The following is a 16165-nucleotide window of genomic DNA, read 5'->3' as shown; positions in this document are numbered from 1 at the left end:
CGCCCCGCCCCGCAGAGGCATCTTCGCCCGGCCGCCTGGCCCACCCGAGGACGGGGCTCTGACCAGCTCTCCACCCACTGCCCAGGGCGCCTTCCTGCGCCCCAGCAGAGAGACCGGGTCTGGCTCGGACGCACGGCGTCCTGCACACAGAAGAAGACACGAGGTCTGTCACACCCTGGGCGGCCTCGGACGAACAGCCAGCTCCCTGGCTTGGATGGAAGAGTGTTTTACTACAGCAAGGCCCAGGAAGAGAAGTGAAGAGTATCTATGGCGAAGATACCAACTTTCAACTCTACAAACATCACACTCTTAAGGAGCGGGAGTAAGAATTCAACTCACACTTTAGAAGGCGGCTGCCCCTGCCGCCCCCCACAAACACACACAATTCACAATGGAGGACGGAGCGCGGGGGCTCCCGAGGAGTCAGGTCTGGGGGAGGAAGGGCCTTACCTCCTGTCCCCGGACGGCGGTGCTGCCACACCACGCTCCTAAGGAAGCTCTCCGCAGCGGGGTCTGGCTGCTGCGAGACGTCTGAGGCCACGTCCGTGACGGCCACCATGCCCTGCAACGGCAGACACGCGTTTCCATCGAGCCGTGATCGTGACCCTGAGATGGCTCTGGGGGTGGCCATGTCCACACGCCACGAGACACTGCGTACCAGGAATTCTCACTAGTTCTGAGTGATCCCCTCATGTAATGACAGAGCTGGTTGTGTTGTTTAAGTTTGAGGGGAGGCGGGGAAGGACTGAACAATGGGGAAAACCATTTCTGCCATGGAGAACTTGCAACGTGGTGGAGGAGAGTGAATGCCCACAGGATGGACATTCATGGACTTTCTAGGGCTCACTGGAGGCTTCCTCACACCTGACTAAGGGTCCACTTAATCCTGCAGAGGGTTGTCCTCTGGTGTGAAATCTCTGATGACAAGGAAGGGCTGAGATCCTGCTCAAAGCTCTCTCACACCCACGACATGTGGAACGTCCCTGGTTTAAACGCCTCTTTAGGACTCTCTGGGCCCCAGTGTTCCCCCCACGTGTGTGTCCGACTGCAGGCACTCTCTCTTGCGGGGGAACATTCTGTGTGAGAAGTCCTGGATTCAAACGGAAATCCGCCCACACTTGCTATAAACAAGATCCCTCTCCAAAGCCGCACTTCTTTGTGAAGGAGACTTTGTCTCCCACCAGCCCTGTCCTGCTGAAGCAAGGAAGCCTCTGGAACCCCGCAAACTGCCTCCTGCCAGTTTTCTGCTTGTGCCCGACTCACTGGCGCCCCCTCACACACAGCGGCGTAAGCCCAGCCTTCCCCGAGGACGGCACGCTCCGTAGGCCTCTCCGTGTGCACCTCCTGGGACAGCGCCTCTTCACTGAAGTTCTTCTTTGAAGGCAACTCCTGGGTCTTCAGCGGAATCTGCGAGTCTAAAGGATAGTTTTAAGACGGTATCTCTTTTACTACACATTAGTATGAAGACATTTTCCCAAATGCAACCAGATGGAAAAAGATTCTCAGAAAGTACACATCGTTTTGAAAGCTTTCTACATGACCCGCTGGCCTTCCAATCCCAAACTTGTGTGGCTTCAAAACTACCACACACAATGTGAGTTTTCACACCTAGATGTTGAGCGAGTACTGCATGTTATATTTTTGGCAGGAGACTAGAGAAAGAGACACAAATGCAGGAGATGAGGGAGTTCACAGAGATTTAAATCTAAGGTGAAATGTGGCCGGGAGAAAGAGTGGGCAGAGGTCATAGAAGTAAACACTTATTAAGTCTCTCTTTGAATCTGTCTCCATTTTATTTAGCAAAGGTTTCTTTGCTTGCTCTTTTCTTTTTTAAAAATGTAAACTTAAAAAAAATTATGATGATGCTAACTAGCCAATGTTCAGATCCTGGCTTATGTGACAAGTCTTCAAAATCAACTAGAATCTCAGCAAGAGAGAAAGCATCAACAGAAGGGGGAAAAAACCAGTTCTGTCTCAGGAAACCAGCTCAGAGAAAGCCACTGCGTTCTGCGATAAGAGGAAAACTTTCCCCCGAAACACCATTCCAGTTCTCCTGGGTGTACACCGACCCCGGGAGCATGGTGACCCACGGGAGTCGAGGCAGTTGTTAACTGTCCTGTGGATATAAACTTTCCTCTGCAGCACGGTTTGAACAAAGGGGTCTTACAAGATGCTCGGCTCTATGAACAGTAGTCATTTCCGATCACTGGACCCACCACGAGGAGTCTGTACCTGGGTCCTCGTGATTAACCTGCTGCCCCAGAAGTAACGCTGTGACTGAAGACTCTGCACCCCCGTGGTACACATACTGGCAAGCGTCTGCAAGAGCCCCTCATCGGGTCAGGGTCAGAGTCCTCTCCTCAGAGCCAGTCGCCGGCCCGCCCGGCGGCCCGCACACACACATCCACCCGAAGCCCAGACCGATCACAGCCCAGCCCGGATCGCCTCCAGACCTACCAACCTGTCCTCTCCGTCTCACCTGTCTCCTCGAGGCTCTGTGCTCCTGCCTTGTTCTCCTGGCGTGAAACCGAGGAGGACTTTCTCTTCCTCCCGAGTCCCTACCTACACGTGTCACACGTGGGACAGCCCTTTCTACCGCACTTGTGTGCACAGAGACGTGTCATCTCGCCCACGGGAGGGTGACTTCTCTAGGTTCCCCCTCGACTTCCCAGCCAGCACCTGCAGCCTCACTCGAAGCCGACACAGTGAGAATCAGTCGGGGGGACCCTAGTGCAAGTCATTCCATCAAAGGGGAATAAGACAGAACTACAGCACCGCCAGCCGTGCGAAGAGCAGAGAGGACTGCCTAAGTCTGAGTGATGGAAGCTCAGAGAGGGAGCTGGTGACAGATGAGGGCCAGAGAGAGGACCAGGGGGACGTGTGGAGGGAGGGGAGCGCAGGTGGAGAGGGGAGGTGGGGAAAAGGAGATGTGCAGAGCCCAGGCCTCGATTCCTCGATTTTCCCTGGGGGGCGGGGCGGTTCAGGAGCCTGGTGATGGTCCCAGGTGTCCGAGGGCGGGGAGCCGTGGGTTCCCCCCACCTGCAGCCCTCCTCCCATGCTCACCTGGGCACCTGCCTCTGGTCGACTTTCTCTTCACAGCCCAGGGCTCCTTCCTCTGTTCCAACGACGAGATCATCTCGGGCTTAGACATGCAAAGCCCTAAATGCGTAAGAAGACAGGCACAGGTCGGTCCTTGGGGCGGGCGGTGAGGGGGCGGGGGCGGGCAGTGAGGGGATGGCCGCCGGCCCTTACCCAGCGAGGCCAGGTTCCTGTAGTTCTCCAGCATCACGCTCCGGTGCAGGCTCCTCTGGGCCGAGTCCAGCCAGGCCCACTCCTCCCCGGAGAACTCCACCGCCACGTCGCCGAACGTCAGCGGGCTCTGGGGCGACACGACCGCGTGCACGCTGGACCAGAGCTCACGCTCCCCGGTGCACACGCAGGACACGCCCCCCGCCCCCAGAATGTGACGGGACTTGGAGCCGGGGCCCTGAGAGAGGTGATCAGGAGCTAAGCGCTCTTGTAAGAGGAAGAAACCGGGGGTGGTGGGCGCAGAGGGAGACGCCGGGGGAAAGCACCTCTGCTGACCCCTCGGTCTGGAACTTCTGGCCCCCAGAGCTATGAAAAATCACTGTGTGTCGCTGAAGCTGCCCACCCTGTGGAGTTCTGTTACGGCAGCCCTCACAGACTAACACAAGGGCTGAGAATTATCTCCTCTTCACTTTAGGTAGAGTATATGTGTAGAGAGTAATATCCAATAATGTGGAAATCTAGTTAATGATTGGGCCTCATCCAGTCAAACTCCAAAGGAAAGAGAAAAAGAGAGAGCGCCCCCACCCCTGGAGCAGTGGCAATCTTGGGCAGGAGACGGGGGCACACAAGTGAAATACGGGACGCCAACTCAAACAATAAACAAGGGAGGCTGAGCTGTCCCAGTCCCGTGCACAACCAGCCCCAGAGCCCTTTCTACTGTGAGGACAGTCAAGCGGTCTGGATCAGCACAAGAGTGGGGACACAGAGACATGCTGTGGGAAACATCCCCAGTGTTCCTGACTTCCTGCAGGTAGTAACAAGTCCTCTTCCTCTCCGGGGGAAAAAAAGAGAAAAAAGAATGGGGAAATAAACCCACGTGACCCACGTCATGAGCACGGCACTCAGAACGTGAGGTGCTTCAGAAACACTGGGGCGACGCTGACCAAGGCCCACCCTTTCCACCTAAAGACTGACATCGTTTTACTGGAAACACAAAGCCCCTTGGAGGTCCGGTATCTGTGGAACACTACACAATCACATGTTCTCTAACTCACACAAACTCTAAAGACATCTTTAACCAAACTGTGTAAAGACGGGTCACAAGGGTTCTGTGAGTGTATACTTATCCTCATATTCATAGAGTCGTACGTATTAAAAATCTGTCAATCTTGCCTCAATAAAGTGGTTTAGAAACAAACTAAAAGACAAAACATTTCAATGAAGATACTTTTCTGGCAGATACTTGCAACTGCGTTCAAAGGCATAGGTGCTCAGACAGGGGCTACTTTTCTGCTTCTCTTCTGACCCAGTTCTAAAAGACAGGTTTTTGCAGATTCCAGTCTTCCATTCTAAGTCTTCCTGCTCCTTGGCTGGCAAGCCTTATGCTTCCCCCCCCCCCCCAATATTCAAACATCTTTCAGATAGTCCTTACTAAATGAAGCAAAACATATACAGTATATGCAGCATATCAACTGTACACGAATTACTGTATCTTTATACAGCCTATTGCTACATACACTACACCTATATATACTACAGATGCATATCCTACAGCATCATTATAGTAACTTTTTAAGCTAGAGCCAGAGAAAATGTTGCCTGTTTTTTTAGCATCTGTCACTACTTTGTCTTTGGTAAAACTGGAATAATTTGGGGGCCCTTAAGGAGAAGAATACAAGTTCAAATATTTTCTTGTACTTGGCAACTGGGTTTTTCTGGCTTCATTTTTTTCCTTGATAAGAAACATCCCTTCCCCACCTCTCTAACCCCATGTTCCAGAGGGGCCCTGTGTCAGAGTGAGTACACATCCTCTGAAGCTCTTTTCCCAGTTTCTACAGACGGCTCCTCAGACACAGGACTAACGACTCTGGTTAGTTCTCCATCTGAATGTTTCTGTCCCCCTACCTGTCACGGGCTGAGATCCCAACGCCCCGTGTGATGGTATTACTTGGAGACAGGGACTGTGGGAAACCCCCCTCCCCACGAATGGGATGAGTGTCCTTATAGAAGAGGCCCCAGAGAGCTCCCCAGCTCCCTCCATGTGAGGATGAGGAAGTGCAGGTCCTGTTCTGATTCCTCTTGCCATCATATAGACGCGTAAATTTTCAAGTGGGTTTCACAGAGTCACACTACACCCAGAGAAAACACACAGCTATAGAATCTGTACCTCGTGTAAGAATGTGATCGATGCCTTAACGCTGTCATAATAAAGATGAGATGGACTTCAAAAACAAACAGATAAAAACCAAAAAGCAAGCTTATCCTCACAGAAAAATATTGTGCTAATATTTTACAGGAAAAGATGAATAGAAAGTAATATTTTATAGAAAAAATACATTAAAGAGGGTTTTTTTTGTTCAATTCAGGTAATTTTTCAAGTGCACAAATGAAAAGTTGGTAATAAATTATTTTGGTGATATTTACTGTATTTCTTTAGTAAAAAAGTAAAAACTAGAACTCTAGCTTTTGAGGCCGTACTGCCACTCCACCCACCTATAATTTTTAAAGTATTTTGCTTTCATGTAAGTTTGGTGAACTTTAATCCACAAGGTAAGAAAAACTTCTGGGAATATACTTAGAGGAAATAATCAGAGACAATGCATATTCTACGTATAAAAATTACTATTGTGACACTATATTAATAGTCAAACACTGGCTTCCACGAGCACTTTAATACGACTACGTTCACACACTCATCCACTGTATACTTGTTGCATCAGGCACTGGGGCAAAAATACCGAAAACTCCTGTCTTTGTCAAATGTACTTTCTGGTAAGAGAATCCGACAAGAGAAAAGCACGTAAATGAAGTATATGGAATGCTGAAAAGTGCTAGGAGTCTTTAACAAGTAAAGCACGGATGTGAGGAATTCGGGTGGGAGGCTCTGAAGCTTTAGACTGCGCAATCGGGAAAAGGAGAAGGCAACTTTTGAGAAGGCAAAGTGAGTGATGGGGGCGTGTGGTCCACGTCAGAGGCAGGGCCAGGTGGCGGGGGGTGGCCGTCAGCCCCGAGAAGGGGAAGCCACAGGAGCGTCTGAGCAGACCTCGCAGCACAAACGTCTCTGGCTGCGGCGCTGGGCGGGGACTACGGGCGTGAGCTGAAGATAAGAGGACAGAGGCGGTGGTGCGGGGGCGGTGACAGCTGTCAGACTGTGGGCACCACGTGAAAACAGCGACAACAGGATTTGCCAATGGACCAAATACAGGAGGTGAGGGCAGGAGAGGAGACGAGGAATGACGGCAGCTTTGGCCCAAGGAACTGGGGCGTGAAGCTGCCGCAGATGGACAGACACAAGGGCAGGGGCTGGTTTATGGGGGGACCCCAGGAGCCTGGGGCTGGAGGTGTCCGCTGTGAGCTCCCTGCTGGACACACAGCTGGACACCGAGGCCTGGAGCTCAGAGAGAGGACTGGGCTGGAAAGGGGGACCAGGAGAAGCCCGGCAGACAGACAAGAACAGAGAGGCTAGTACAGGGCCCGGAGGCCCAGCGACAGCTGCAGCTGGGGACGATGAAGAGCTGTGACAGCGGAGAAGTCAGGAAGCGGGGAGGGCCCGGTGAGCTCTTTCAGGGGTGACTGTTACCCGTTTCTGTCAATCAAGTTTCACTGGAACACAGCCTCGCCCAATCCCTTACGTATGGTCTGTGGCTGCTTCTAGAAAGCAGAGGGGAGCAGCCGCAGCAGAGACCTCACAGCCTGCGGAGCCTGAATATTTACTACCTGGCCCTTTACAGTGACAGCCTGCCAACCCTGAATGACCTCAGATGCCAACAACAGTCAAGAAAGACCAAGACCTGAGCGCCGCCTTTGGTAGTGTGGATGGAGCTCACTGGGCGACTGAACCGGGCTCCTACATGGATGAGCTGGCGACGGCACGTAGGAGACACAGTGGACAGAGACAATTTATCAGCATTCTAAGAAGCAACACAACCAAGTGGGGAAAAGACAGCCTTACACACTGCACCAGGGCTGCCCTTCCCTCTTCTATTTGCCAAACTCTTCCCGCAAACCATGAGGCCTGGGACTTCCCTGGTGATCCAGTACTTAAGAATCCGCCTAGCAATGCAGGAGACACAGGTTCGATCCCTGCTGGGGGAAGGAAGTTTCCACACCCCACAGGGCAACTAGAGAGCCCGCGTGTCACCATGAGAAGCCCTTGCACTGTAACTAGAGAGAGTCCATACGCTGCAATGAAGACCTAAGCACAGCCAAAGAAAAATATTGAAAAAAAGAAACATGGGGCTCAGAGATCCCCTCCCTGCCTTTCCCCGACAGGCACCAAGACGTCAAGCCCCCGACAAGCACCAAGACGTCAAGAGTTCCTCCAGCCCACTCGCACCATGAGAGAACTCACACTCAGAACCTTGTGTGCTTCCACGACTCTCCACTAACAGGCTGTGAGCTCCCAGGGAGCAGGGGCCAGAGCTCAGCCATCTGTCTCTCCAGGGGTTGGCTCAAAGAGAACATCAGACAAACCGGGTTCAACACAAGGGGCTGTTCTGTCTGTGCTGAGGAGTACCTTTCTGCTCTAGGGAGGGGCTGACTCAGTCCTTCAGTGACCACCAAACAGAGAAAGACTTGGAGAGGAGGCAGGGAGGGAGGTCCTGGGCTGCCCCTGTAGCCCACCACTCACCAGAATGTGGGCAAATGGGAACCAGCTCCCCCGAGAGGTCTCTTATACTGAAAACTTCTACAAGAAAATAAACGTCATTAAGCCCTGAAAAGCAAGCTTGCCTTTTAGAGAGGAGAAGAGGGAACGCCCCCTCACCTGGGACGTGGCTCGCAGTTCAATTCCAGTCCCGGCCGCCTCCTGCTTGGGCCTCCTCTCCCGGAGGGCGGCCGTGTCCCTGGAAGGCAGAGCTGGGGGAAGAGAAAGAAGTAGCTAGAGGCCAGGTCTCCACCTGGCTCCCTTCCTGCTGAGTCTTAAACAACGGCCACAAATACGAAACGGATTCAACAGGTGGAGAGTCAAATGCTCCAGCATGAGCGGCCAGGGACCAATTTTGAAGGGGCAGCCGGAATAAGGTCACCAGCCTACGAGGGGCAGGCACGGTGCGGAGCGGGGTTTCTGGGAGCACTGAAACAAGGGTGTCCAGTGAGGGTGACCCTGACCGACGCTCTCAGGCTGAGTTTCCAAGCTTTGGATGCCCGCCCCCCACCCCTCACAGCCCAGGGACGCCATTCACCAGCACCTGGGCCCCGGGAAGCCTCCTGCCCCAGACCCCACGCTCCCCTCACCCTGAGAGGAGGGGTTCGTCCCGTCTGCTCGCCCGGTCACCCTCCACCCTCACCTCTGTCCTCAGGTGCCGTGGTCACCGCTCCTCGCCGGCCCTTAGACGTGGGGCCACTTCTTGAGCGCGACCTTCCCCGGGCGGGGCGGGCGAAGGCGACCGGGGTCCCCGCGCTCCGGCCTCGGCCCGCCCTGGGCTTGGTGCGGGGGGCGCCTCGCCGCGGCGGCGACCCCAGCCCGCGGGGCCCCGCGCTCACCGCCCCCCGCATGTCGGCGCCGAGCACACCCCGCCGCCGGCCGGCCACACCCCGCCCGGCGTGCGGCCGGCAGCGGAGCCCACCGCCCCGCCGGACCCGCTGGAGCCGGGCCCCGCGCACCGCCGCCGCCGGAAGGGGGCGTGTCCGCCACCGCGGCGCCCTCTGGGAAACGGAGTCCCGGCCGGCGGCGCCAAGGGTAGCTCGGGCGGCGGCGAGGCCAGCGCCCGTCAGCCCCGCCCCAGGTCAGCCGCTCCCGGCCCTTCCGGCCCGCGGCTGCCCGCACAGGCCGCGGGTCTGGCTGAGCGTACAGGTTGCCTCGCGAGACAGAAGCGTACCCCGAGGGCTTCTGGGAGTCCTGCCGGCCGTGGAGCGCGCAGGCGCAGCTGCAGAGGGGGTGGAGCCTGCGGCGAGGGGCGGGGCCGTGGGGATCGGAAAATGATATGATGGGCAGGGCAGGTAGCTTGGTCCTTGCCGGGTATCACCCATCAGAATTGGGGGACGCGCAAACAGACGGGCAATACTGGGCCTGGGCAGGGTTGAGACGTGATTGTGATGGGGCGTCTGAGGAGCAGCGTGCCTTCGGTGTCCGGTCTGCATTCCCCCTTGACCTCAGGTGGGTCCCCTCTCCTGTTACAGGAGCATCCCTCATCTGGCAGCCCCATCCTCCAAATGCCAGACCCCAGAGCAGTCTTTCCCCAAATTTCTCTCTGGGTTGGCTCCTTTCTTTCATTCGCTTGTCATCCCCTGGGAGTGATCTGGCCAGCCTCGTAAATACCACCAATTCCCTGTCAATGAAAATAATCGATGAATACTGTGTAATAAAAATAGAAGAGAGTTTTATTTGAGTCAAACTGAGGACTACAACCCAGTAGACAGCCTCCCAGATCATTCTGAGAAATTGCTCCAGAGAAACATGGTTTTCAGCAGTTTTACGTATTGTCAGAACAAAAGGTTAAACAAGTCAGGGATATGTTTCTTCAAGTTTTCAAAACAAATAGCCCACCATGCATACATTATGCTTTGGCAGTATGGCCTTGGCACCTGGGAAGGAAGTATTAGTGACGGAGTACCAGCACTGGCGTCCCAGGAAGGGAGGCAGCACATGCTTTACTTCTGGTCCATGTGCCCTTGTATAATTAAAGCAGATGTACAATGCATATTTGATACACCGCAAACAAGCTATTTTAGTTCAGTTCAGTCGCTCAGTCGTGTCAGACTCTTTGCGAACCGATGTGCAGCAGGCCAGACTTCCCTGTCCATCACCAACTCCCGGAGCTTGCTCAAACTCATGTCCATTGAGTCAGTGATGCCATCCAACCATCTCATCCTCTGTCGTCCCCTTCTCCTCCTGCCCTCAATCTTTCCCAGCATCAGGGTCTTTTCCAATGAGTCAGTTCTTCGCATTAGGTTGCCAAAGTATTGGAGCATTTTAGTTAGAGTAAAATTAAAATTAACTCACATATAAGACAGAATGACTTCCCCATATCTTTTAAAATCCTGTCCATAACATTTATCTTTATCTGAGTTAGCTGACCCTTTTCTGGGCTTACCTGGTGTAAAGCTCAGTTGTAAAGCATTCGCCTGCAATGCAGGAGTTGAGGGTTTGATCCCTGGGTCAGGAAGATCCCCTGGAGGAGGAAATGGCAACCCACTCCAGTATATTCTTGCCTGGAGACTCCCATGGAAAGAGGAGCCTGGCAGGCTACTGTCCATGGGGTCGCAAAGAGTCGGACACGACTGAGCGACCACACACACACAATTCTCTGATTTTGAACCAGGGAGACTGGCAAATGTGGGCTTGATCTTGGCACTGGCATGTCAGCCTCAAGTGAGGAGAGAACCTCACGGAGCCTCTCAGAGCCTCGCTTTCCTCACGGGCATCACCGGGGTGGTGGCAGGTCTCCTCGCCGGCGCCAAGAGCCTGAGCACGAGGTAGAGAAGGTTCAGTGAGCCCCCGCCTGTAGGAGGTCCCCGTAGACCTCAGCCTTCATTCGTGGGCTGGTCCACCAAGGTTACGTGTCATACCCTGTACAGAGGATGAGGATCGGACGGTCAGACAGCATCAGCGACTCAGTGGACGTGAGTTTGCGACCTCCGGGAGATACTGAAGGACAGGGAAGCCTGGCGTGCTGCTGTCCACGGGGTCGCCAAGAGTCGGGCTCGCCTGGGCGGCTGACAGCAACCACGCCAACACCGAGGCTTCTGCAGGCTCGCCGCTGTCAGGTCAGCAGGCTCCTCCTCCGGCCGGGAGCTCGGGTGCGGAGGCGGCTGCGGCCCTGGGGCCGCGCGGTCCCCCCGCCTTCTTGCCCGCGGCGTGCGTCTTCTGGTGCCGGATGAGCGCGGAGGAGAAGCTGAAGGCCTTGCCGCAGCCGCCGCACTCGTAGGGCTTCTCGCCGGTGTGCACGATGTGGTGCTGGACCAGGTAGGCGCGGTTGCTGAACGCCTTGCCGCACTCGGGGCAGGCGTAGGGCCGCTCGCCCGTGTGCGTCCGCCGGTGCAGCGTCAGCGACGAGCCGTGGCTGAAGGCGCGGCCGCAGTCGCCGCAGCGGAAGGGCTTCTCGCCGGTGTGCACCTTCTGGTGCTCCAGCAGCGAGGACACGTGGCCGAAGGCGGCGCCGCACTCCGGGCACTTGTAGGGCCGCGCGCCCGTGTGCACCAGGTGGTGCTGCACCAGATGCGAGCGGTTGCTGAAGGCGCGGCCGCAGGCCCCGCACGCGTAGGGCCGCTCGCCGGTGTGCGTGCGCCGGTGGCGGCGCAGGTGCGACACCTGCGTGAAGGCCTTGCCGCACTGCGCGCAGGCGAAGGGCTTCTCGCCCGTGTGGATGCGCCGGTGCTCGGTGAGCGAGGCGCTCTGGCTGAAGCGCGCGCCGCACTCGGCGCAGGCGAAGGGCTTCTCGCCCGTGTGCACGCCGCGGTGCTGCGACAGGTGCGCGGCCTGCGTGAAGGCCTTGGCGCACTGGCCGCACGCGTAGGGCCGCTGGGCCGTGTGCGTGCGCTGGTGGCGGAGCAGCGCTGACGAGAAGCGGAAGGCCTTGTCACAGAGCGCGCAGGCGAAGGGCTTCTCACCCGTGTGGATGCGCTGGTGCTCCCGCAGCGACGAGCGGCTGCGGAAGGCCTTGGCGCACTGGCCGCACGCGAAGGGCCGCTCGCCGGTGTGCACGCGCCGGTGCTGCGCCAGGTGCGTGGGGCGCGCGAAGGCCTTGCCGCAGTCGGCGCAGCGGTGGGGCCGCTCGCCGGTGTGCACGCGCCCGTGCGCCGCCAGGTAGGAGCCCTGGCTGAAGGCCTTGCCGCACTCGGCGCAGGCGAAGGGCCGCTCGCCCGTGTGCACGCGCCGGTGCTGCGCCAAGTGCGCGCTCTGGCTGAAGGCGCGCCCGCAGTCCGCGCAGGGGAACGGCTTCTCCCCGGTGTGCGTCCGCTGGTGCAGCGTGAAGGCCGAGCAGTAGCTGAAGGCCTTGCCGCAGTCCCCACACTTCCATGGCTTGCTGGGGCCGCCGCCCCCTCGCTCCGCTGCCGCCGCCGCCGCCGCCGCCTCCGCGCTGGCGGCTGCCTTCTTCAGGGTCCTGCGCTTTCTTGGGGCACCGCGCCTCTGGAGGGGAGTCGGGGGGCTGCAGCTGGTCTCGGGGGTTCTGGCAGCAAGCTCATCCTGCTCCGGCACCCCGTCCCCAGTGGGGTCTTCCTTGCGGGCCTCCTGCTTCAGACAGCTTTCCGGGTTCTCCGGCCCGACCTTGAACCCACCCTCGGGTTTGGGGGTTCCCCCCGACTCAGAGCTCTGGGGAGCGGCGCCGTCCAGGAGTGCTTCCATCCCGGCTTTCCGAGCTGCTGCCTCGATTTCACATCTTTGTTATGGGAAAAGTAGGGGAGGAGGAGGGGCGGGGGGACGGAGGGATGGAGAAAGAAGGAAGGAACGACAGAAAACGGAGAACCAAGCCGGTCTGTCACCTGTCTCAGGCTCAGGCCGGAAAAGGGTCAGCGCAGGGGCTGTCTACTGGCCAGACCCTTCTTTGTCCTGGGGCCACCCCGTGCGTTCTATTCAACAGGACATGGAACAGGATCTTGGGCCTCTCTGATGCCAGCAGCACCCCCACTCCCCCCAGGAGCGACAACCGAAAACCTATCTAAACCCTGCTGCTAGGGGTTCAACTGCGTCCACGCAAAATGCATACTGAAGCCCTCACTGCCTGTGCGAGCGAACGGTGCTCACGTGTGTACTGGGGGCAGCCCCCTGGGGCGGGTGGGCGAGTGGGGGGCCATCCTGGGGGTGATGGGTTTCTCCTGGCATCAGCCTCTGAACACACCCTTCCCTGAAAGACCCTGGACCCAGAGGCCGTGTGTCTGCCCCCCGGGCCTGAGCCTTGGGTGGAACTGTCTTCCGTGAATCTGGTCCCTGGTGCCAAAAAGGCTGGGGCCTGCTGCTTTAGGCTCTTGCCGCATATGTGCTCTTTTATTCCACGGTGAGGCTCCTGGAAGCAGAGACGCCAGGGCCCACACTGAGGCTGCGGGGCTCCAGAGCTTTCCCCCTTCCTCTCTCCCCTCCACGTAAAGTCACCAACGGCTCCATGAAAGCCTTTCTCCTCTCCGTGGTCTGCACAGCAGCCCCCCAACCTCAGCCTCTACCCCACCCTCCCCTGCTCTGAGCTTGCCCTTCTCCAGTCAAAGGCCTCCTCCCTGTTCCACAAACGACTCCAGGCATGCTCCTGCCACAGGGCCTTTGCACTGGCGTTCCATCTGCCTGGAAGGCTCGTCCCCCAGTGCAGGCCTCACGGAGGAAGTGATGGGGTGAGCATTCTGGGCTGTGAGCACCGCCAGTACAAAGGGCCTAAGGTGGGACCACAAGCAGGGTGACAGAGGAAACATAAAGGGGCTGGGTGCGGGGCGAGGGCTGGAGAAGTGTGACCTGGGCAGAGAGCAGGGAGACTTGGGATGACGCGTGAGGGCAGATGACGCAGGGTCTTTGTGCAGGGTGAGAACTCTGCCGGCAGGAGCCAGGCTGGGCTGGTCCCAGTGTGGGGTCACCCCTCCGGCAGCCCTCAGGCGCGAGCAGGGCCTGGCTGGGTCCCCAGGGCAGGCGGTGGTACCCACCTCGTGGGTCCGGGAGCACCGGGTCCCGTCCACATCTCTCGGGATGTGGCGCCTGTCCCGGCTGCACGTGCCTCCCGCGTGGGTCCAGCTGACATCTGTGTGAGAAAGCAGCAGGGACGTGAGGGCAGACACCCAGGCAGACACTGGACACACGGTGTCCCCTCCGTGTGCGTGCGGGGACGGCAGGTGGAGTCGGGGCGGGACGGACCTGGGCCGGGCAGGTACACAAACAGGCAACCGAAGGGAGACACAGACATGCTCAGAGGCGGTCCCATCACCCACAGACATACACTGGGGTGGCACGCGACCACAGCGGGGGAGGGGGCGGTCAACACCACCCCTCCCCTTGGCACTCGGATGCCCTTACACACCCATATGCTGTGGGTGACAAGGAGGCCGGCCACCTCACACACGTGCACAACCCCAAGTGCTCCGGCAGTCACGCTTGCCCACGCACACACACGGCTACACACACGGTGAGTCACACGTGGCGGCTGCCCAACAGGCAGGCCCGGCCTGGGACAGCACCTGCAGTGGCACGCCCGTCACATGCAGAGTCACGCGGTGGGGCCGCGCTTCACACAGGCCCAGAGTCACAGGTGTGCGGGGTCTCCCCCACGCGCACACATACACAAACACGACTTCACACTCCTGAGGTCTCTCATAAACACCCCAGGCACGGCCCTCCACACGCAGGCACGCTCAGGCACACGCAGACCATGCGGCTCCAGGCTGGCAGACACACCTGAGGAGCCTTCCCGCGCAGGTGCACGCCCAGGAACTGTGGAATTATATACCTCACACCTACCCAGGAGAACAAATTCCACACAAGACAGAGGTCCCCAAGTGCTCGAATTCTCGGGCAGAGGCCGCGAGGGTCAGGCACGTGCAAACCGACGGTGACCCTTGAGGACGGACTCACGAAGTCACACGCACGGGCACCAAGTTCCGGTGTGACAGGCGGGCTCACACGCACGGTGACACACGCAGATACACGTCCGCACCGGGACAAACTGGAGCGGCACGCGGGGCGGGTGAGGACGTCCCTGGGACACACGGACACACACAGGGACGCGCGCACAACACCCGCACATGCGCACACCACCCCCGGCGCCCTCGCCGCAGGCCAGCTTCGAAGGCCTCGGGCGGCTCTCGCCAAGCCTGGCGGGTTCGGGTCAGTTTCTCCACCGTCTCTGGCCCTACCTGGTCCACGCGGACCCCCTGCGGCCCCTCGTCCCGCGTTGGCGCGGACATGCAGGCCTCACGGGGCAAGGCAGCAGCCTCCACAGTCGGGCCCAAGCGCCGGGCCGACCCGCAGTGTGCACGCGCGCCGGGAGAGCTGCGGCCCGCTCGGGGCTGCCAAGAACTACAACTCCCAGAAGGCGCCGCGCTGCGTCCACACAGCGACTGAGCCCCCCGCCCCCGTGCCGGCGTCACCGAAACTACCATTCCCAGAAGGCCCTGCGTCAGCACGCGGTGGGATGAAGACTCTCAGCCTCTCCAGGAGCCCGAGGAGGGCGGGGCCGGCAAATGGGGGCGGGACCCCGAGGTCCGCAGAGCCTCGAAAGACTGAGGATCAGAGAGGCTAAGTCAGTCACCCCAGGTCACACAGCACTGTGGTTTGCAAGCCACAGTTCACCATTAAGCAATGGAAGCCATTTGTCTCAGACGATTACTGTAGTCCCAGTTCAGAGCAGAGAAAGTGAAAAACTCACTGACGTGGGCAAATGATTATAGTAGAGAGCTTGAAATAGGAATCATTATTGGCCTGCCATTACTGTAAAGTATTTCTCCATAGAATTAGACTTCCTAAATTATTCTCTTCATAGGGTGAACCTTTATAAATTATCCACTTGTCTATTAGAGAAGTGGGCACAAGCTCATTTTTAGATCGTTGAGAAGGCAGAGAAACGTGTGAACGTACAATCATGTATGACATGACAAATGTATGTCACCGGAATCACAGCTTCCTGTGAGACACCATATTACTTTATGTACTCCCAAGGCTGCCCATTAAACCGCAACACCTGCTTTTATTATTAAATTCAAGTATAGTCGCTGTACAATATTATATGTTTCAGGTAGACAGCATAGTGATGCACGATTTTTGAAGACTATATTCCATTTAGTATATCAGAATATATATATTCCAGTTAGTATAAAATATTAGCTATATTTTGTATTTAGCACAATATGTGCTTGTAGCTTATTTTATACATAGTAACTTGTGTTTCTTAAGCCCATACTCCTATTTTACACCTTCCACCTTCACTGTCTCTGCTGGACCTGCTCTCTTTACCCTTCAAATTTTTTTTTTGTTTATAGACCTCCACAGGCATTGTGGGTTTCCTCC

General features: G+C 57.2%; 2 protein-coding genes across 5 annotated transcripts in view; both read right to left on the bottom strand.

Annotated features, from left to right (window-relative positions):
* Window positions 1-9077, bottom strand: part of LOC122420022 (zinc finger protein 28 homolog) — a 47718-nt gene extending 38641 nt beyond the window's left edge. Inside the window, exons 1-7 of one of the 4 annotated variants that reach the window (XM_043434698.1) lie at window positions 8538-8587; window positions 8015-8106; window positions 7880-7936; window positions 3253-3379; window positions 3064-3159; window positions 1264-1415; window positions 451-562 (exon numbers count right to left, since the gene is read on the bottom strand). In XM_043434698.1, coding sequence (XP_043290633.1) covers window positions 451-562; window positions 1264-1415; window positions 3064-3159; window positions 3253-3286 — 394 coding nt within the window. In that variant the 5' untranslated portion in view covers window positions 3287-3379; window positions 7880-7936; window positions 8015-8106; window positions 8538-8587. Of the gene's footprint in view, window positions 1-450; window positions 563-1263; window positions 1416-3063; window positions 3160-3252; window positions 3380-7879; window positions 7937-7980; window positions 8107-8537 lie in introns of those variants that run through there. The other 3 variants (XM_043434697.1, XM_043434696.1, XM_043434699.1) reach the window with 3 other exon arrangements.
* A 472-nt stretch (window positions 9078-9549) lies between these two features.
* Window positions 9550-15261, bottom strand: ZNF835 (zinc finger protein 835). The gene is made up of 3 exons (XM_043435686.1): window positions 15016-15261; window positions 13813-13907; window positions 9550-12569 (listed from the first exon to the last, which is right to left on the bottom strand). Exons 1-3 carry the CDS (start codon window positions 15259-15261, stop codon window positions 10958-10960), a joined length of 1953 nt encoding a protein of 650 aa, XP_043291621.1. The 3' UTR covers window positions 9550-10957.
* Window positions 15262-16165: the final 904 nt, after the last annotated feature.

Source organism: Cervus canadensis, chromosome 18, assembly GCF_019320065.1.
Source record: "Cervus canadensis isolate Bull #8, Minnesota chromosome 18, ASM1932006v1, whole genome shotgun sequence".
Lineage (NCBI taxonomy): Eukaryota > Metazoa > Chordata > Mammalia > Artiodactyla > Cervidae > Cervus > Cervus canadensis.
This window is presented reverse-complemented; position numbering and strand designations above follow the sequence as displayed.

Coding starts and splice junctions, on each gene's coding strand:
- ZNF835 (XM_043435686.1), bottom strand. CDS start 15,261: ATGGTAGTTTCGGTGACGCCGGCACGGGGGCGGGGGGCTCAGTCGCTG. Junction 13,908..15,015: donor AGGGGGTCCGCGTGGACCAG/GTAGGGCCAGAG, acceptor TTTCTCACACAG/ATGTCAGCTGGACCCACGCG. Junction 12,570..13,812: donor GGTGCTCCCGGACCCACGAG/GTGGGTACCACC, acceptor CCCATAACAAAG/ATGTGAAATCGAGGCAGCAG.